Source organism: Hippocampus bargibanti, linkage group LG07, assembly GCF_051943395.1.
Source record: "Hippocampus bargibanti isolate YZ-2025 linkage group LG07, ASM5194339v1, whole genome shotgun sequence".
Classification (NCBI taxonomy): Eukaryota; Metazoa; Chordata; class Actinopteri; order Syngnathiformes; family Syngnathidae; genus Hippocampus; species Hippocampus bargibanti.
The window spans coordinates 12,806,631-12,829,694 of NC_142740.1; the positions used below are offsets into that span (position 1 = coordinate 12,806,631).

A 23,064-nucleotide genomic window follows, 5' to 3' on the forward strand; every position below is an offset into this window, starting at 1 on the left:
CTGCGGGTCCTGGAATTTGAGTGAAAATGATAAAAACCCTGGCACTGGAGTCGACACATTTTTGCACGTCTGGCAGTAAATGAGTTGAAATTCCGTTTTGGATGTTTCACATCGGTTCATACTTTATATCTCTAGTTAAATGGGGCAAGCATGATTTTGTGCTTCACGGCCAAGAAATTAATAAACGTGGCGACCGCAATATGAAGGGTTTTTTTTCCTCACATATCTGTTCTATGTCTCTCCACAGGGCTCACTCAGCAATGTTGTTTGTCCTCATCTTTGTTTTGCTGACACTCACTGGTGAGTTTTACCTCTAACTGTGAGCTCTCAAAAGTACAGAATACAATGTTGTTGTTTATTTTAATCAAGCCTCATATTCAAAATGAGTACCATAAATCGATGAAAACAACCCAGTAAAGTTCGTTTTGAACATTAACTATCCAGAATTTGTATTGTGTTGAATTTAATCTGGGTTGAAAAGGATTTGCAAATCATTGCATTCTATTTTTATTGATGTATTATACAATCTCCCAACGTAATTGAAATTTAGGTTTGTAGATTCAGTATGATCCCTCAAAATTTCTCCACTGCGAGACAAATAAAGTTACATCCAATCAAATCCAAAACTTCACCCTCAACTTGTAAAGGGCTTGCAGCTCTTTCAAGAGTGACCAAAAAAGTAATTCAAATCAAGAGTAAATAACCTAAAGCAAAAGAACTAGGTTAAATTCGGAACTTTCACTTTTATCTTGAAGTCACCTTTCAGTTCAATTGGTATGTGATGACGTAACACGGGCATGTTGTGTGAAGTCCCACAATAATCTTAAACACTCATTCCATTTAGGAAACAATTGATGTATTGTTTGAGAAGACACCGTTTTGCTTAAGTGGGGCGGGAGGAAGAATAACAAAGTGAGTCAATTGCGCTCTTCCATTTGGGGAAAAAAGTGAGATGAGTTTGACCTGAGCAGAGTCAATAGTCAGGGACGCACCAATGCCTCCTGTCACATGTTGTCTTGTAGTAATCACATTTTTTTCCATAAAAACTGAATGAACGACTGTGATTTAACAAACACTGTCAAAATGAACTCATAGGTGAGCCACTGTTAACCCCACTTTCTCTCCCGTCACCAGGAACTCTGTGCTGGAAGCCTGAGGAAAGAGGAGGACTCCTTTCAGGTGTGCTGGACTTGCCCTGGCAAGACCAAGTGTGCTATGACTCAACTTCAGCGCAGGAGGGGGACGGGAGCAGGGGGAGCAGCACGTCGACATCTGAGAGAATCCGCTCTGGATCAATCATCAAACACCCTTCTTGCTACTTAAAGAGCATTTCAGATGGATCAGGTCTGAATAAAGCCTCTGGAGGTAAAAATACTTATTTGCGTAATTCCACACATTTCTGTGTCATTCGGCTACATTTTGTAGGATGTTGAATCATTTTTTATAAGCTGTAAAATCAACCGTTTCCGCAGAAAATTTTTCACACAAAATAAACAACTTCATTAAAAAAAAAAAAACAAATAAAAACACCATGTCTTCCATCTCATGATGAATGGTGTTATTACAAAAAATACCATTGAGGCATTTTTGAGGCAATTTAGCTTCTTTTTTTTTAATAATAGGAAATAATTTAGGTTGTTCCAGTTTCTTTGTGTCCAGTATCACAGTGAATGTTTACGTGCGTTTATTGGAGAATTAAGGGCCACATATGTGTTTTTAGGGGCCACTCAAGAGTGTGGTCACTAATACACTTTTTTTCATGCAACGACACAAAACCACAAGGCAAGTTATGAATGCATTTTAAGTCATTCACTGCCATTCCCGAATTTATTTGGGAATTGAAAAGCATGACATGGAGTGCCATTCCCGAATTTGTTCGGGTTTTGTTTTTTGTTTTTTTTTGCGGGGGAGTGCAGATCAAGCTCCGGTCAGACCTCTGGCAATGTTTTTTCCCTCCCGCGAGGGTGCAGCATTTGCCGTTGGGATAGCCACCCCCACTTCAAGCTAAGATAACTCCACACCCATATAACTTATGAATTGACTCTTTTTTCAGATGAATGAAGAAAGTCTAAGGTTTCTTACGCTGCATTTAATATTTATGTTGTCCTAAAACTCAATATTCTGTGGGTCCTGGAATTTGAGTGAAAATGACAAAAACCCTGGCACTGGAGTGGACATATATTTGTACATCGCCTGGCAGTGAATGAGTTAATTGATATCCATATTGTGCCCAGATAATTTTGTCTTTCAAGTTGAATTTAAAAACCCCAGAGAGCCTTTATTTTCCTTGCACATATAATGGTCTTGGTTGTGTGAGGTCTAAAGACGAAACATTGACATTTTGCTGTATGTACAGTATCCCTTTTGGAAAGATAAGTGTTTCCTCATTTTATGAGTGTGCTGGATGTTGACTGACTCAGTTCAAGGCAAACAGCAGTCACTGAATGAAAGAACATAGCTGTCACTGTTAAGTAAAAAGAAGCTTTTGATCGACCAATTCTGATGCAACTCCTGCTCATCATCATATTTAGAGTGTTGTTGGCTTCACGGCTGAGCCTGCTACATATGCATCGCTTGTCACTAGAAAGATCACTCTCACGGGCTCATTACACTTTATTGGCTATTTATCTGCAATTCTCTGCAGCATGTGGTTGAGGTGGCTAACCACAACACTCTTGTATTGATTCAGTTTGAGAAGGAAAACTAGGTGTCTTTGAACGTTTCAATTGGGGGTAATTAATAAATACTGTCATGGTTGTTTAACTATGTCATGGTTGTTTAACTATGTGATTATCTCCATATTCTTTATAAAATATGCATATTAATAATGGATATCACCAGTACGGTAGTAGTGATGATGATGTGTGAGGCTGGCAATGAAGGGTAGACGACTGGTTTGCTGTAGAATGCACATCAATCTGCTTATCACTTATCACATTTTGGTTTCTGACAGGGAAGGTAACGGGTTAGGCGTTGGTTATAGATTCCACCCAAGGTAATTTTCTACTGGAGAGACATTTTTTGTGTGTTCTTTTCATGCTTAGCAGACAGACGATTTTCATTCTGATTCTTACATGGCTGTCAATAAAATTGGTGTCACAACGGAGTTTATGTGTAAACTGGATAACATCCTAACGTTTTATGCAAGTATAAATGGCAATTACACTTTGGTCACATTTCATGTGACCAAAGTGTAATTGCCAGCTTTATTGTCAAATATGCTAATATGCATGACATACAGCACAGATGAATTTACTGTCCTCTCGGACCCAGCATGCAAGGCACTTATAATTACTTAACAAACATAAATATGAAAACGCCAATTTGCCGGGAGAGGGGAGCCGCTGCGTGTTCACGCGCCGCCATCTTGGGGAATTTTTTTTTTTTTTTTTTGAAAAAATAAATATGACAACACAAAGACACAGTCATTCATTCTTCAGAACTTGCTGTACCCTCTTTGTGATGACATGAAGCAGTTCTAGTTGAAAGAGGAGAGGATCAAAGCATCCATGTCAGTAGTGGATCAGGGACGTCATGGTGGAATTTGTACGTCTACTACAAGCCTCACTTGGTGTTCAGAGGAACCATGTTTTATTTTGTTTGTTTCTGTTCCATGCCATACTCGTTTTACAGAAATCTAAAAATGTACTAATTAATTTGAACTAACTAAATGGAAATTATAACTATTTAGAGAACAATGGGTAGGACTAGATATGTTTTATACTTCTTCCTTCTTCCTAGAAACATGTAAACTGAATTGAACTATGACAAGTATTTGTGAGTTGTCTTTTTCTTCCAGTTGTTATTGAGTCTTTTCAAGTGTTTATATGCTAAATAAGACATATCAGCCAGAATATACAGATAAGTTCATTGAAAGAGGAAAATGTGGCAGTAAATGTGTATCAAAATGTTTATTTTTGAAGACCTCATTCAAATAGCCATCAATTTTGGAATTTCCAAATGGCCAAGGTTCTGAAAGTTATAAGTAGGAAGTATCGCTGAATTGTTGCGGATTTGTAAGTCTCAGTCTCATGTAAATGTATTGTCAATATCTTGACAGGCACCTGTTTGAATATGCTGTGCAGGATTGATGAAAACTGGGAAACTTTGACATGTGATTTTGGGGTTCCAAGACTCCCTTCAGGCAACTCTGCTGTCGTGGCACTTAGCCTACAGCGCCTAACGTGAGTGCTCTTGTTTTATTCCTGTTTTTTGTTTTTAAATCCGATTTACATTGTATTTTTATTTTTGTTTTTATCTGTGGGCTATATTTCCATTATTTATTTGTAGGCCTTTCATAATGGCAATTTTTCCAGAAGATATAGTTACCCAGAACTATCACGATAAATAATATTGTTTGTTTGTTTGTTTGTTTGTTGCTATTGGAAATTTCATTAATGTATTGATGACAGAACAAAAAAAATATAGTACATCCTTTGTATTCGTGATTATATTTCACCTCTCAAGAATATGAAACGCTTGATTTTACATGAGGAAAAATAAAATAGCTCGGATAAAAAAAAAAAAAAAATAAAGAATCAAAAATAGGCCAACCCGGACGCCTTCTTGGTTGCCTTGCTTTTAGTTACGTTGCCTTGCCCGACGGCACCAGTACATTATCGGGCTGCTCTTCCCTTCAATATATTCTAATTATATAATTGTCATTTTATTTTCATTGACTGCAAATACATACAGTTGATGACATTCAGTAGCATAATAAATGCAAATGTTAAAAAGTATAACCATAACAATAATAATAATTTACATATTTGAATATCATTACATAATGTGTCAAAATAACATTAAAGACATTCAGAAATTAAAGCCTACAACTAGAAAGTATAAAAACACGAATGTGTCCAAATTTACCTGAAACGCATGTGTGCTAAGACATGGTTTACTGTCATTCAAACAAAAAATATATAATTTAATTCATTTGTGACTCAACACATTATATTGCCATTGGTCTCCATTTCCAGGTTCCACAAAAATCATCCATTAGTCGACGACATGAGTATGGAATCTTCTGAGTCTGTTGTCTGTGAAATAAAGGATTCGTCCAGGTGTTCAATTTCCATTGGCACCACAAGTTTTGTTTCCATCGTATCTCTCAACATATCCGGCTGTGAAGCTAAGCCCATTCTGCTCAAAGTACCAGCTCGTCCTGGTAAGAAAGAAAACTCTTCACTTTAACATGTTTTTGCAGTGTTTATATACATTTAAAGCCTTTTTATAAATTCACTCCAAAACTAAATTAACATCAAACCCTAGCCTAGTCTGTAATCTTTAAAACATCCCATCATAGTATTGTGCACGTACAGTGATACCTCAGCTCATGAACTTAATTGGTTCCCAGGAGGTGTGTGTTAGGCTTGGAAGTTTTAGGCCTACATAAACATACAATGCAGCATAAGAAACATTTGACTCTCATAAAAAAAGAGTTAATTATATGGGTCTGGTGTTGTATGAGCTTGAAATGAGGGCGGTTGTCACGTAATTGGTTCCCAGAAAGTGTATATAAGGCGAAAAGTTCGTCTGCCGAACATTTTGTTTCCTATAAGAAACCATTGAAATAAGAATAATCTGTTCCCAGGTCCCCATAAAACATAATTTCTACTAAATAAGACTGGAAACTACACAAAATACAGTAAAGTCTCGTTATATCGATATTCAAGGGAGTCCGAAAAAATATCGATATAACCGGGACTATCGATATATCCGACCCTGTTTGCATGTAATTCTCTCCGTGCGTGCATAGAAATAGTATCGATATAACCGGGACTATCGATATAACGAGACTTTACTGTATACCTTATTTTATGTATAATAAATGTGCTAATGTATTGTAATTAAAGAAATAAACTGCACTCTATAATAAAGTCGTTTTGTTTACCTTTGTGATGGTCGTTGATGTAGTTGCCTCTTGATGAAGTTGCCGTGCTTTCACGGCGATAATGCCCTCACTCACACTGTCCCATGCTAGCTGCTTTTTATTAATCCAAATCCACAGAAGTTTTTCACACTCTTCTGTTGCCTGAGACCGTTGCTTAGACAACACAGAAACACCCATAGCCACACGTAGCAATGGTCGACTGAGCGTACTGGTTCTGGGACGCTAAGTCACATAAACGCACACCTCGTTTGTGTTTTTTGATCATCTCCTTCTGTGCGAACGTTATTTTCTTTTGTGCCTTTTTCGACTTTACACTAGCCTGTGGTGGGGTCCCAGAATAGAAAAAGTACTACACTCGATAACAAACCACGTCAGCACTCAAAGAAAGGGGGTGAGGTAAACTAGTCCGCCATCCACCGTGGCTCCGTGTGGTTTGGTTCGTCCGCCGAAAACTTGTTTGTTAGCCGAGACTATATGCTCGCGAATTTAATGTTCGTGCGGCGAAAAGTTCGTGAGCTGAAGCGTTCGTATGCGGAGGTATCACTGTACTTGTCCGGCTGACACCATTAGTGCTTGATTTTTAAAGACAATGATTTTATCTTGCAGTGAAACCCAGAACTCCTTTGAACCTCTCACATTTCCAGACCATCAAGCCAGAACTGATTTTACAGTGGGAGGAGCCAAAAGACGATGATTCTGGTCCTTTAAGATATGAGGTCCGGTACTCAAATGACACCCATTCTTCATGGCAGGTGAATACTCATTCTTCATAAACATGTTGATGCTGTCGTGCTATTCACTTGGGCTTACATAGATGTAAAACAGGTACTTGGAGATACAGTATTTAGTCTAATACCTGATCAATTGGGATGCCAAGTGTGCTTAACATTGGTGGCAAGGGGTGGTAGCTGCTAATTTCATCAACTGCCTCATCACCTCGCTTGCCACCCTTCTCAGTTTATTGACACTAATTTCAAAAAGTATATACTTGTTACTAACATTGTCTCTACAGAAAAGTGTGTATCAATACAGTAAAGTCTCGTTATATCGATATTCAAGGGAGTCCGAAAAAATATCGATATAACCGGGACTATCGATATATCCGACCCTGTTTGCATGTAATTTTCTCCGTGCGTGCATAGAAATAGTATCGATATAACCGGGACTATCGATATATCCGATATCGATATAACGAGACTTTACTGTATTTTAATCACTCACTTGGAATTTATTCCCACTCAGACCGTTTAATGAGAAAATGGTAACTTCCTATGCGGCAACAAATAAGCTAATATTCACGAGCATTTTGTGTGTGTGTGTGTGTGTGTGTGTGTGTGTGTGTGTGTGTGTGTGTGTGTGTGTGTGTGTGTGTGTGCGCGCGCGTGTGTGTGTGTGTGCGCATGCGTATTTTGTACGTCGTTCAATCTTGGCGTGCCTGCCAAAATTGACATCCTCAATGATGTTTTTAAGAACATATTTGATAACAAGTTTAATAATTTGAGTTTACAAAAGGTCATGGTTCTGCCGTTTGTTTTAAAAAGCATTTCCCCTAAGGCTAAGGGCTATTTTTCATTTTTCTAAGAGCAAGTCCTCACTCTGCTCTTTTGTTACATGCTGACACTTACCAACAGAAGTTGCATTCAGGAGGAATGTGATTGTCACAAAACATTACATTAGATTACAGTACATTCGATTAGATTGCATTTGATTAACCTTTACTAGTCTCAAATTGGATAAATTTGCATTTCACAGCAGCAAAGTTATGAAAGGAAGAGGAAAGGAGAGAAGTAGAAAAACAAAATACAGGTGCTGCCGTAAAGGCAGCCACTCTTGCGGCGCCATCTTGAAGTTCGTGATGAAGTGATGAGAAAGGAGATGAAAGTGTTTTGTGGGAATGACACCTTTCAAGACACATTCATCACTCCTTGATGTTGCCATTGATGACACGTGTCTCAAAAACAGTACTGTACATTGTCTGCATGTCAGAATTAATACTATAATAATAATAATAACACAGTATCCCTACTATGACTACAAGGGCCTATTTTAGGTTTTAAGTTGCAAATTAAATTAAAATTGTTACGCTTCAAAACGCCTTCAAGCTCCCATGCTATATTTGAAATGACTCCAAAGTATGTAAAAAAATAAAAGTAGTGCAGTTAAACGTATGATGGCCTATATTCAAGAATTCATTCAAAGTCGTGCATCATTCACAGTCTAGCTGGTACATGCCCGTTGTCTTATATCACCATCGAAGAGAAACAGGACATCCACTGAGAAGACATCCGACGTCCCTCAGTTTAAGCTTGCCTGTGGGAGCTCTTCGATGTTCAATCCTCTGATACGCATTCAAGACAATTAAGATGCTCCTTAATATGGCGGCGTGAATACTATCTGGGACATGTTCAATATTTTGAGGAGTGGTGAATGTTGTCATTAAGAGACATGAGATTTATATAACCCTCAGTGTGTGTTTAACTTTGGGAATTTCTCAAAATATAAATACATAAATATATATTTTGTTAAATGTTTTGAAGGCCAACATTTTAACCACAGACTTAAATTGGCTGGAAGATGTTTTCGAAAATATCTGATGGCCGTGTGTTGCGGGGTCATAATGTTAGACTCCCAACTGAACCTCTTTCCACCCCAGGTAAAGTATTCTGGAGCCACCAGGGCTACTGAACCGGTGACAACAGTCACTGTTTGTCCATGATTCATCACTGTAACTTTCTGGAATCTAAGTAGACAGGAGATAGAAATTACCAAAAATAAACACACATGGTGTTTGCTTACCCAATTGTGGTAGACAACTTGAGCTCTGCGTGCTGCACCCTTTCCATTTTATTTCAGCGTGTCCTTATTCTGGAATAAAAATGTGCCAATGTGTACTAAGGCCAACTATAGTGATGAAACTCCTCCAGATTTTCCAGGAATTTCAAATGTTCATGAAAATTGAGGAGGACTTGCATAAAATTCATAGATATATACAGATATAAAATTCATAGCTTAGTTGACAACATTGAGCGAACATGCATTTAAGTTTGTTGCTTTCACGAGCGTAGCCATTTTGAGGCACAAACACTAATAACATTAACACCCCTCCCCCTGCATTCTAATGCCCTCACCATATCTTTGAGATTTCAAAATTTTGTCGCAAACGGAAGCCACAAAGGCTGCACACGTGTACACAAAAGGTATATTAATCATTGTATGTCAAGTATTTGAATAGCGTTTTGTGTAAACCAGCCATGGGCAAACTACGGCCCGCGGGCCACATACGGACCGTTAGGCTTTTTAATCCGGCCCGCCGAACTTGCCCAAATTATAGTACAAACAGTGTCTAAAACTCATGACAAAAAGTTAGCGAACAACAGGGCAGATAACTGAAAAGTCGCCTGTCCCATTTTTCACAACTTGAAGCACAAAGAGACAACTAATCACATTAAAAAAACATTGTAACAAAGTATAAAGTTTTTTGTTAAATCAAGAATGCACCTACTACAAATGCCACCTTGCTTAATTTACGGTAAATGTGCATGGCCGTAGATTTTGCTGCAGTAGTCGATTGTCACTGCGGTACACAATGCAACGTTTGCATTGCTTCCTACGAGCCACTAAGCCCCTTTCATAAGTCTCACGTAGACTTTACAGTCACGGTTTAATGTAAATTTACGTTTTTTTAGCGTCACATATGTTGTTAGCTTCTTTTGAATATTTCTTTTGGTCTGAGGTTCTGTGCATCTATTTTGGAAAATGACATGCAATTGCACGACTTTATAACGCTTGCGAAAGTCCGGAAGAAAGAAGCAGGCTTCTGATTGGCTGCCGTGCCGAGAATGCAAATTTCAATTGCAGGTGGTCTATGTTTGTGTGCTCGGCGACGGTACTCGTGTTTTGTTTGTGCGTGTAGGCGAGGGCGTCAGTGAGGAGTTTGTTGAGCGCGCGGTCAGGACAAACCATCTATGATTTGGCGGAATTTAACACAAGTAGGTATTATTGAGCTTGAATATTTCGTTGTGTAATAATATGTTTTGAATTTTGAAAGTGATTCCATTTTTTCAATAAATGTGGATTTCTTTAACTTTGCCCCTTCGATGGAAACTTATTAAAAACAGACGCAATCTTGATAAATCACAGTGCATGTTATTTTAATCTATTTCCATTTCCTCCTCCAAGTATCTGCGAAATAGTATGTAAACGCCATGTTCCTTGAGACAAATTTATTAACTGATCAGGGATATTTTTCACATTTGAAAGACAGTTAATAAATTGGGTTGTAGTGTTCTTACTGTGCTATGAGGTTTGTACATAACGTTTTATAGCATCTAAAATACCCAAATCAGGCAGGATGATATTTTTAGTTAAATGAAAAACACCAAGAAAAATGACTTCAAATGAATCCGGAAATGGTCAGTTTCAGAAGGTCCCACCCCCCTGTTTGTGACGTCACGCCAAGACGTCTTGCCTTTGATCGAGAATCAAAACAATGGCTTCAGATTCGGAGAAGATTTTTTCTTGTTACTCATCCAGTTATGAATATGATTCAAATAGTTCTAAAGAGGAAAGCATAAATGTTTGCAATTGATTCAAGGAGTCCTCCCATATCAATTCGATCCGTCAATGACAGCAATGTAGCACCCAGAAAATGCAGAAGATTGCGCCCAAGCTCCGTTGGAAATGGGCTGATTTGTCAGCTGGGAATTTATGTCAACGAATATCAAATAGTTGTCTTGGTGCAACACACAACGATTCACCATCGCGTTATTTATGTGTTTTCTTTCTAATTTCACCATCAACACTGATCAACACGAAGTTTTCAGACCAAACAAAGTACCCAAAATGCATTGTATGTCGCTTTCTCGGTCAGGGGCGGTCCAAACGTGACGTCACATGGGGATCGTCATCAACTCGAAAACAAGACTTCATGAATATTCAGCGCAAGTCTTAAAACGTAAACTATAGCTATATGCTGTGGAATCTTTGTAAAATACGCTCAGTCGAAGTCATTTGAAGTGATTTTATAAATTATGGACATAACTTGTTCAGAGTATTTCCGGCCCAAACACTCCCTCCAAATGCTCCTGGCCCGGCCCCTCTGTCAAATTTTAGAACCCAATGCGGCCCGCGAGTCAAAAAGTTTGCCCACCCCTGGTGTAAACTAATTAATGCGTGATAGGCCAGTAACTGCCATTGCGCAGCGTTCAAACAGCTAGACACGAAAGCTGAGATACGTGCAATTGACTCGAGTGTTAGATGTTCAAGTTGTTATGGCTTGAGGAAAAGGACTTAATTGATATTTCTTTAGTCAACCTGAGTCTGGCTCTTGAAAGAAAGAAAAACATCAAAACATATTTAAATCACAGAACTGATGAAGTAATTCATTATTCACGTATTGCTTTTCATTATTATCCGGTGTAATAAATAAAGAAGTAGAACATTGACTTTCAATTTTTGTCTGAATTTTGTTCGCAGATATTTAACCAAAATCTTTCCAGGCGAGGGCCATACTTCGCTCCTTAAGTGCTCACATTCGTATTTTCAGAAAAGTACACTTTAATCTCTGCAACTATCCCGTGCGGAGAAATAAATACAAGAGATGTCTGAGAGATGTCTGAAATGCAGAATGCCTTTTGCGTTTTTCTGCAATTATTGAGATGCACAAAACAAACGGGCCCAAACTAGGCCGAGTAAAGCTGTGTTGTGAATATGTCACCTGACAGGATTTAAGACGGCTCCAATTATTTTAATTGCCATTTAATAAGAGATTTTTTAATTGACAACTGACAATGGCGTGACGCACAACACTACATATTATTCGTGAATCAGGTCAAAAAGTCATCCACTTTCAGCATTTGCTTTATAGATAGTGTTACTTGCTGACAGTCAGTCTGAGGGGCATTTCACATTTAGCACAGTGACATTTCCTGTGCTAATGTATTTATCCTGGAACAAAGCCCAAAATTCAGTGAACAAGATATAGTATTGTTGCGGATTTGCATGTGTGTTTTTAACAATTCTAGTTCAAATGATAGTGTATTTATGGCCTCATTGATAAAAAAGACGTGATGAAGATGAGATTTCCCGAAATCTTTATTTCAATGCACATTCTGCTACAGAATCAATCTTAGAATTGTGCTTTGGGAAACATCTTTTTTTTTAGTTTCAGAGTAACAGATATTTCATCAGACAGATGTTTTCTCACTTCTCCCTTCTGGCTGCAGGTGGTGTCTACAGAGCTTCAGCGCCAAGTGAGTCTGGATCTGCAGCCCGAAGTCAACTACACAGTGCAGGTTCACTGCTCTGACCTGCATTACCCCCCATTGTGGAGCAACTGGAGTGAACCCTACCACATCTACCTTGGCCGTAAGAAACACTTGTTTTGTTTTGCTTGTTTTCTGGGAACATCAGCCTGCTTTTAATGAAGAAACTATTTACTATTGAGAGACTAAAATTTTGAGAATTTTGAGTGTAACAAAATCTTGAAATGATTTATCGATTATCAAAATAATTGTCAATTAATTCCATAATCAATTAATTGCCAATTTGTCAAATTGTTGCACCTCTGACTTTAGATTTGGCATGTTGGGTCTGCTACCTTGTGCACACTTCAACTTAAGAACATTCCTAGCTTCATGTCCTGCAAAAAGAAAAAAAAAGACATTTACATTTCACATCAGCAAAGTGATGAAAGTAAGAGGAAAGGAAACAAAATACAGGACCTGCTGTAAAGGCAGCCACTCTTGAGGCACCATCTGGAAGTCAAAACAACAACAAAAAACAAAATAGTAATAATAATGTGACACAACACAAAAGACACAGACAGTCATTCATCTTTGTTGTATGAAGCAGTTCTATATGAAAGAGGAGAGCAGGAAATTATATGGGTCCGCAGTTGTATGAGCTTGAAATGAGGAGAGCTGTCCAAAATACAACACAATACATACTAGTTCATATAGCGCTGAAGCTGGAAAAAAAGAAATGCTGCCCCTTGTGGAAGGGAAAAACATTGCGAGAGGCCATGGCCAGCGCTTTATCTGCACCAAAACAAGAAAATCAAAACCTGAACAAATTCGGGAATTCCTTGTGGAAAAAACACATTGCCAGAGGCCATGACCAGCTGTATCGCTTTATCGGCACCCATGCAGGAAAAACAATCGGGAATAAAATCAGGGAAGGCGCTACACGTCATATTCTCAATTCCCGAATAAATTCGTGAATGGCAGTGAATGAGTTAATGAGGAAACAAATGTAAGGCAGAGGTGTATTTATATCAAATTTCTTGAACAATTATATTTATAGTGGAGGGGTGACTTGTTTTCTTCTTTTTTGGAGATGGGATGGTACATAATAAAGAAAATAATTGAGTAAGACTGCATTACTCAAATGACCTCAATTATTTCGTACGTAAATTAATGTCAGCAGTCAAGCATTAAAATGGCTGTTGCACATGAACATTAGCCTTTCATAACACACTGTATTTATGAATCAGACATCTTGGACTCATCTTGCAAACATATCAATGTTGTTTTCACTTATCCCCCTTTCATTCACAGTGGATGAAAGAAAAATATAACAAATTAAGACAGTCAATTGCTATTGCCTATTTTAAAGACTAAAATTGCCACTTTTTTTTAATATGCCGTGTGTAAGCATACTGACTTTTTTAATAGGCCAATGTTTGCTGCCTTTATATGGATATAATGTGGAGGTGTACCAAATCCAGCCCTCAAGAGCTGCAATCCTGCATGCCTGAGAAGTTTCCGTCTCCAGCACTCCCCGATCAAATGATGAGATCATCAGCAAGCTCTCTAGAAACTTGATAATGAACCTGATAATTTGAATCTGATATTTTGAAGGAGGACCGGATTTTGACACACTTGATTTAATGTGTTCAGGGGTGAGCTACATCCCTGAAAAGGTTTTGGCCCACCCGGGGGACAACATAAGTCTTTACTGCGTGTTCAACGACCACAGCATCAATGCCAACTATGCTGTGTGGGTGCTGAACTTGGAACAGCCTCTATCTTCCAGCCATTATCACACAGTCAACCAACGGGTATGAGTGCAAATTTTCCTTCTTTAAATAGCTGTTGTACATTTCCAAACTGTTGTCGTCACACACCGTTGTCTGAACAGGTCAGCCACATCACAATACAGCCGTCAGATTCAGGGATGTATGAGCTGCTACAGTGTAGGGCAACAAAGGAGTGGCCCATCCCTTACAGCATCATCTATGTAGAAGGTGAGCAGTCACCACTGTCCTTGACACACAATATGTCCATTGTTGTCACGTAAAAAAAATATATGTTAATGAGAGGTCTGCATTCAACTTCTGACCAATTTCGACATGGTTGTTGGAAAAAGTGGCTTGTGACATCATGTACGTAAAACGCATCTCAGTGGAGTTGTCGGACTTGACAGTCAAAATGCACGGATTTCCATTGAACGCATTTCACCAAGAAGAAAACATTTCGTTGTCTACTCGCACGGATCCGACTACACTTCCTCCTCCAGTGGAACGAGGCAGACGTCTTTTGGTGTTACAGTAAAGTAAGTCATAATTCCTAATTGTTGGAAATATTTTTATGCCATCTTGATGTCAAATAATACAGTAAAGTACCTTACTTTTTAACATATGCAGAGGTCAGCCATTACTCTAGTCAATGACCACTACTGTGTTGTTTATGTGATCATTCTGACCAACTAAATCTTTCTCTTTTTCAACCCCAAAAAAGACCAATGTGATGGCTGTGCATTCAAGACTGGGAACATTAACACAGCCACATGGGACACGCACTGCCTTATAAACGACAAAACAGACCACCAACCAGATGGACAAAAAAAGAGAAAAAAAGACCTTTTCGTGAATTATCTGCAGTGTCCCAAGCTTCAAGCCTCTACTCTATGTTTCAAGATGAAGTTCAGTGTAAAAGCAGATGATGCAAAAAAATTACCTGTGTCACGAGATTGAAGCTGTTTTGCCAAGAAATGTTTGGCATACATTGTGGATTACCTTGAAGCACACCTATCACATTCTGAGTTTGTTATCTGGAGCCTTGGATGTGGCTTTTAAAAACGGAATCCCATCTTGAGTGATGTCCTCAAATTTGTGACTGGGCAAAAGACAGCGTCTTGAAAGAGGTTAACACACAAATGTGGTGTTATTCAAGAAATCGTGTTACAGAGAGAGAGAGAGAGAGAGAGACAACTGAGGCACAGAAACAGACACATTCCAGCTGGTTGTACTGCAGTTATCCAGGGTGCTTGCTCTTCTCCCAGGCTTTAACAGGTGAACTACTAGGACAACATTTTTTTTCATGGGCTTCAGCCAAGTAAAACTCAGTAGTTCTATTTGAGTGGCAAAAACCACTGGTAATCCTGCAGCACATGACCTCGAAGCACGCAGGTATTTAATACATTTTTTTAATTGATCCATTCTTAGATAATCGCTTTCCTGCGATGGCTTTCACACACTGATAACGTCATCTTACAGTGTTTTTTTTTAAATACACATCATAACAATGTCCAATGAATGTCTCTGCTGGAATCTCTTCTGGTGTCATAGGGATAAAACAACAAACTAAACTGTGACACTCGGAGGACTGAGAACCTGTTCATTTGGAGAAAGGAGGGCACAAATGTGACCAGACTGTACACATCAAAGAAAAAAAATACCCAACCCAAATGAAATCATCTTCAAGAACTGAAGAAGGAAGGGATTATTCTTTGCAGATTTCAACCACTTCTATGATGGTCTTCACCATGCATAATTGCATTGTATCAGATATGTTCTGAAATTTATTAAAGTATGATTTATTGAAAATATCCATGTGTATATTTATCTGTTCTTATAGTACTCGTGTGTTGCTATGTGTTTTAAATTTGACCTGTTGTAACAAAGAAGAAAGGTGAAGATGAGAGAGTAAATATTTACTGGGAAATGTTAATGCGGTAGTTTATTACATATGTATCCAATTAAGCATTCTGATTGAATTCATTAATGTTTATTAAAACAACAAAGCAATCATTACTTTGTCCCTGAACAAGGCACCAGTTAATGATTTCATTCAAAACTGACGACATTATAATGTTGTAATCAATCTTAACGCCATTAGTACTGTTTATTGATCAAATTCAAAGTACAGTATGTCTGTTGATTAATGAACTGACGTGAATTTCAGAATAACGCTTGGCAATTATTAAAGGTTCATTTTATTATGTTTGGGTAACATCAGAGTCTCTCCTCTTGAATAGATTCAACAGATGTAGTGATCGGGTAAAAAAACAATCTGTCCACCTTGGTTGAGTTTCATGTGGGGTTTCTTTTGGGGGGTGGAGGGGGCGATTTCAATGCAAATGTAGCCGTATCAGCTAGTACTGGGGTTGGCAACCCATAATGTTGAAAGAGCCATATTGGACCAAAGAAAAAAATATCTGTCTGAAGCCGCAAAAAATTAAAAGCCTTACATCTGCGTCATAGTACGTCCATGTAAGCTCTCAGTCATACAGGAGTGGTCCATCGATGAAAAGGTTTCTTCTGCCATCATTTGTACTTTGAAGATGTCGGACGTTTCGCTTCTCATCCAAGAGGCTTCGTCGGTAAACTAAACCTCTGCTATGATAGGTCCCTGCTCTAAGGTACCTTAGGTACTGAAATTTGAAGGCGGCAGATGACAGCTGAAGAAAACTTTTCATTGATATGCCTCATAATGAATACAACACGTGGTATTTTAGCCTACTATGAATATGACTAAGTTGTTTACAACTACATCATGAGCCTTCATGATTAAATTAAATGATTAAAGGTGGAGAATGACGCACCCCATGACTACTCTGTTGTAGGATGCCGCCTCAAGTTTAATTTCATGATAATATAAATGAATTACAGTATGTTGCATTGCTTTGATAAAATTATAAGAATGCAAACAAGAAATCTGTTTTTAAATGTAATTTTTATTTTGACGATTTCAAAAAACAACATGGAATGTGCATAACATGCCACTTATTTGGGCAACAAACAGAGTCCAATAAAACGCAGCATTCATTTATAAGAATAAAACATACATTTTTAATCCTCTGTTCTCTTCAAGTTGTTTTTCTCTTTTTACCTTTGGGGTCCTTGGCCACTCACATACCACCAGTTGTCGACAAGTACCATCTGCCTGGTATGCCCCTCTGCCTATGTGTCGCAGGCAATGAGGCAAATCTTCATGTGACGTATGCAAACATTAAAGGACAACCGACGTCTCCGGTCAAGTTCTGTCCATAATTTGTAAAATGTCTTCAAATGACTTCTACTGAGCGTATTTTACAAATATTCCACCGCATATAGCTATATTTTATGTTTTAAGACTCACGCTGAATATTCCGGAAGTCTTGTTTTTGAGTTGGTGAATGTCACTGAAGGAACGCCCCTGACCGAAAAAAGGACACATTGTAGCAGTCCTTCCATCACGTCAATGCATTTTGCTGTACTTTGGGCTGAAAACTTCGCGTAGGACCAAAAAGAGGCAGAAGAGGGCGACAAAGCTCCATGTAAGGAATTAATGAGCCTGTGGAAACGGGCTGATTAAGTCCTTACACGGCTTTGTCGCCATGTTCTGCCTTTTTTGGGTGCGACATTTCCCTCCCCTGATGCCTCAAAATGACACGGAATAAATTCTTTAATCCATTGCAAACATGTATGCTTTCTTCTTCAGAACTATTTGAATCATATTTATAACTGGATGAGTAACAAGAAAGCACATTCTCCGAATCTGAAGCCATTGTTTTGATTCTCCAGCAAGGCAAGTCGACTTGGGGTGACATCACGAACAAGGGGGCGGGACCCTCTGAAACTGGCCACTTCCGTTTTTTTTTGTTGCACATTTTGGACACTTTAAGTCATTTTTATTGGTGTTTTGCATTTGACTAAAAATATCATACTGCGTGTTTTGGGTATTTTAGATGCTATAAAACGTTTTTCTGATGTCAGTTAAGAAACAAAAAAGTGATGTCAGTTGTCCTTTAAGCCTGGCTGCACGCACAGAAACCACATGCAAACACAGTCTTGTGCCGTGGGTTGTCAGAATAAAAAGAGCACACACAGTCTTTGATCGAATTTCTTCTTGCTGTCAGAAAAAACAACAACAAATCTGGTTACAAGGGTTACAAAGTGACTCTTTCATCTGGAACTGCTTTATGTAACAAAGAGGGTACAGAAAGTGCTTAAGAATGAATGTCTTTGTGTTGTCATGTTATTTGTTATTTAGGTTTTTTTTGTTCTTTTGACTTCAAGACGGCGCCGCGAGAGTGGCTGCCTTTCCAGCAGCTCCTGTGTTTTGCTTTTCTACTTTCATTTCTTTCATAACTTTGCTGCTGTGAATTGTAAATTTCTCCACTGCGAGACTAATAAAGGCAAATCCAATCCAATCCAATCCAATTAACATTAACTCATTCATTTAACTCATTAGTCTAATTATTATTATTATTATTATTATTATTATTATTATTATTATTATTATTATTATTTATCAATTACAACCTTCACTGCCATTCTCGAATTTATTCAGGAATTGAAAAGCATGACGTGGAGCGCCATTACGGAATTTGTTCAGGTTGTGTTTTTTCTTGCGAGGTGGGGGACACGGTAATGTTTTCCCCGGCGACAAGGGGGGGAGCATTTGCCTTTTGTACGGACGCCCCCACTTTCACTGCAGATAATTCTAGAACCAAATACAAGTATTATACAAGTTAAGTTCAGCATAAACCTTTTTTTCGGATGATAGTAAAGAGTTTAGGTTTCTTAAGCTGCATTGAATGTTTATGTAGTCCTTAAACTTAATATTTTGTGGGTGCTGCAATTTGAGTGAAAATGACAAAAACTAGGCACTACAGTGGACACATTTGCACATCGTCTGGCAGTGAATGAGTTAAGAATGTTTGTCCTCCCACAGAAACCATGTTAAAACAAAAAAAATATCTCCCTTCCTCTTTTTAAGTTTCCAAAAATCTTTGAAAAAGCACCAGGCATCCACTGAGCGGCTCTCCCACATTCTAAAAACATGTTAACAAGTGTATTTCAGACTGCTGTTGTTTGTGTGTATGTGTCACGTGATTGTCTCGTAACCTGTTGAGGGTGTATCCTTCCTTCTACCCCAAGACAGCTGGGATAGAAAATGCGTTATGATTTGGATAACATTATCGTGTATGATTTCCCTTGACAAAGCTTTGATAAACCTAATATGCTCATGCCCATGTGACACATAGAGCAGGTTGCTATCAAAATTCAGCTGGGACATCGTAAATGAAATTCGGGGTTTGGAAATAACGGCATCACTAGAGCGCATGTGTTCATAAACACACATAAGTTTAAACATTGGTTAAAATACATATTTTCTTTTGACAACTATTTAATCATTTTGGAGGTGTTAAAATTAATTGAAAAATTGTCAAGCCTTTCAACAGTAATAATTGTCTGATCGATCCTTCTCGTGTGATATTACTGTCTAGTTGTTTTCATCACGAATCAATACAAAATAAGCTTTTTTTAAAATTGAGAAGTAATCATAAAAAAGGTGTTTTCAAACGCAAAATAGTGTACATTTTTGTCCAATTAATTGAGTGAAGCGAGTGATATAATTGTCCATTTGAAAAACATTTTATACTGACGTATTAATTAATAATCTGCCTCCTAGTTCTGAATTTAGGACTTCAAATCTAGAGTCTCGTTTCGCTGTGTAACGTTTAAAAGTTCTCCTCGTGCTTCCATGGCCAATCCTGACTTGTCGGGAACACGCGCTCTCTTCTACATTTCACAAGTCTACATATTAGGTTCATTGAAAACTATCTGCCTTGCAGCTGGTTACTGACCAGTTTAAGGCGTACCTGCCTATCGCCCAAGTCAGAATCAGAAGCATCTTTATTGACAAGTTTGTAGAACACACAAGGAATTTGTTTCCGGTCGAACCAGCTGCACTAGTATCATCATCAAAACATTGCAAAGAGGCACTATAAATAAATGTTATGTAATATTAATATTATTATTCTCCCACTTTCATCACTGAAAGTGCTTGTCCTCTCTTCCTGCTTTTGACAAAGGCAGGAATGAGAGTGGAGACAGTATGAACTTTTGTACGACATTGAAGTATGGGCTCTTCTTGTTTTCATTTACCCTACCAAATATGCATCTCTGTGTTTTTGCAGGGGCCTCGATTGACATAAAATGTGAAACCAGTGGTGACATTGACGCTATGGACTGTAGCTGGAACAACACTTGGTGGATCAAACCCAAATTCCAATATGCGTATGTCATGATTCTTATTCAGGAGCTGTTGACTTTGGAATGCCCTCACACGTCCTTGTGTTCACGAATACTCAAATCAGTCCTTGTTATTATCTCCAACTTCACTGAACGCAGCATACTGAACATACCAACGAAATACATGGGTCAAATTCTGCACAGCAAGAGGAAGTTGCCCAATGATTTTTTTAATCCTCTTTACGTCTGTGTAAGCTCTCAGTCGTACATGAGTGGTCCATCGATGAAAAGGTTTCTTCAGCCGTCATCTGTACTTCTTCGACTTTCAAAAGAAGTACAGATGACGGCTGAAGAAACCTTTTCATCGATTGATCCTCTTTAGTTTTCCTTTCTTTACCTCAGAGCAATATATGTGGTCAAGAGTACAATTGAATATCGAGCATTTTTGTTGAGACATGTATTGTAGCATATTTCCCACATTTGTTTTCTTTGTCTTTCAAGTCCTTATTGTAAAATTGTCAAACTACAGTTTATTTTCATTCATGAGCACCCCCAACCCGGGAATAATTGACAGCAAACATTCAAAAAGGATTTCAAATGTGGAAAATCGTTTGCAAAGATACTCCAAAATGTGATAGCTAACCTAGATATGATGAATGTCTTATCCACAGATGGACTGACCTACCTTGTGATGTGATGGAGGAAAGAGAGAAAAGGGGTGAGAAGGTTGGAGAGTTAGGGCCTGACTGTCTTCTGGTCCGATCCAAGCAACAAGCCTGCACCATCCAGGATGTACGGAGGAATTGCTACAAATTGTGGCTTGAGATGCTTTCCCATCAAGGCCCTTTCAGATCCAAACACATTTATATATCACCTCTAGATCATGGTAAGTAACCTGTATGTCAAATCTCATGAAAATACACATTCATGAAAAGCCATCCATGTCTCAGAAACACCAACCACTGCAAACAAAGAGAGTTGGCAGCAGCAATGCAACATTAAAATATTTTCTTTGGTGGTGTGTGTTTAAAAATTGGATTTGGATTCGATTGGATTGGATTTGCCTTTATTAGTCTCACAATGGAGACAATGGAATGGAATACAGGATGCATTCTAAATTCTGAATTGTAAATTTCTCCACTGTGAGACGAATGAAGGCTAATCTCATCTAAATGTTTGCTATATTGCTATATGCTAATGTTATGCTGTATCTTGTCCTTTCACCTCAACAAAATGTTCGGCACAGCAAACTGCAACAACAATAATGAGTTCTGGCACTGCCAGTCAATCGTGGTTAAAAGAAAGTAAAACTCTCATATCGAATAATATTACAATATGTCATGCAAAAGGTCTTCATTTTGTGGCTCATCATTATAGAACGACCATCTTCAAATGTTCGACCTTGGTCTGCATCAGAAACCAGTCAAGGTCTCATGGTGGTGGTAATGGACCCCAAAAAAATCAGACAGGAGGAGCAGGGTGTAATTGACAAAATGTATTAAATGAAGTCAGTGGGAACAAAATCTCAAACAACAAAGTCATCAGAACAAAAAGGTGCAAAGTAGCAAACAAAACCAGGAGTAATACATGACAAGATGAAACAAACCTGACAGGGTGACATAAACAATGACCCGACCCTGAATGGTTGTGTCGGGAATCATTTTAACTGCCTCTGATTAAAACGACCAACAATTATTTTGCCTCTGACATTAAAAATAATAATAATTAAATACAATAACATTGTAGTTCCCTCTGTTGTATAAAATATTGATTTTCCACCCATCGATTTATTGACCAACAGATGCTTCTCTTCTCTGCAAGTCATCTTAACGACAGTCATTTGCATCCCAAAAAAAGACGATACCACCTCTAAAAGCTTCATCATGGTTAATGATGCTTTCCACAATTAAAAAAAGAATCAATAAAACCTTTGTCATTCCCATTAATTGGGTTTGATCGAGCTAAACGCAATCCTTTGGGCTTTTCTGTCTCTCTTCCACAGCAAAACTCAAATTCAATATTGTTAGCAATAATGATGACAGAGGCTGTATGGCTATAGCGATAAAATTGCATAAGCTACACCCTTATCCACGCACAAACATACAGTACAAACAGCAATCACAGGCATGTCTAACCGAAAGAAATTATTAAACACATCATCATAATTTGTGAGTTTAGCACCTTTTTTACACAGAATTAAGCCAAACACTGACCGGGGGTCCATTTCACAGAGGCTTCAACTAACTCTGTGTCAAATGATGAACTCTGCGTAAATCTGCTCTGCGATAGGAAACTCTGAGTTTGCAGTTATAGCGGATTTGAACCAGTTAATCAACTCAAATTTTTTTCAATGAGTTTAGCATGTGCACCACAACCCTGAAAACCTAGTATTAATGGATCCCCAATTTGACTAGTCACCACAGCGACAGGAAGAGGCAGGTTGCATTTTGCAACTCTACTAGAATTGGAATTTGAACACATTTACAGGCAACACTGCTTGGCAGCTGAGGTCAAGGCATAACCGCAGTCCTTTACAAACACGATAATGTGACAGGGTAAAGCTGTGGTCTAGTAATTGATTTCATTTAGGTACAATCCTACGGGGATACGCGCACTTGACAACAGCTTAAAATGAAATTTAGTAGAACTGGTACAATGGAAGAGGGTCTTACGTATTGATTCAATGCCTTGAGAATGAACACAGTCTGTTCCGCCACTGTCTGAATTGCAGTAAAGCCTCACAAACCATCAAATGTCAAGGCAGTAAATCTGAATAGAGGCGTACTGAGGATCACGTGGGAACCTCCACCTTTGCCTGTGCAGGGACTCCAGTGTCAGTTCCGTTTCCACTCCCCTTCTGCCCTCAAAGCTCAGCCAGAGTGGAAGGTGAGGTATTCTTTGACATTTTAAAATAGCAACTTTTGCGAAA

At 38.4% G+C, this 23,064-nt stretch overlaps 1 protein-coding gene across 1 annotated transcript in view; it reads left to right on the plus strand.

Annotated features, from left to right (window-relative positions):
• Positions 1–23,064, plus strand: part of lepr (leptin receptor) — a 56,748-nt gene that overhangs the window by 19,594 nt on the left and 14,090 nt on the right. The window contains exons 2-12 of the mRNA XM_089000092.1: positions 248–300; positions 1,135–1,365; positions 4,061–4,184; positions 4,980–5,167; positions 6,500–6,645; positions 12,118–12,259; positions 13,792–13,952; positions 14,033–14,138; positions 20,081–20,180; positions 20,807–21,021; positions 22,867–23,021. Coding sequence (XP_088856218.1) covers positions 248–300; positions 1,135–1,365; positions 4,061–4,184; positions 4,980–5,167; positions 6,500–6,645; positions 12,118–12,259; positions 13,792–13,952; positions 14,033–14,138; positions 20,081–20,180; positions 20,807–21,021; positions 22,867–23,021 — 1,621 coding nt within the window. The remainder of the gene's footprint in view (positions 1–247; positions 301–1,134; positions 1,366–4,060; positions 4,185–4,979; positions 5,168–6,499; positions 6,646–12,117; positions 12,260–13,791; positions 13,953–14,032; positions 14,139–20,080; positions 20,181–20,806; positions 21,022–22,866; positions 23,022–23,064) is intronic.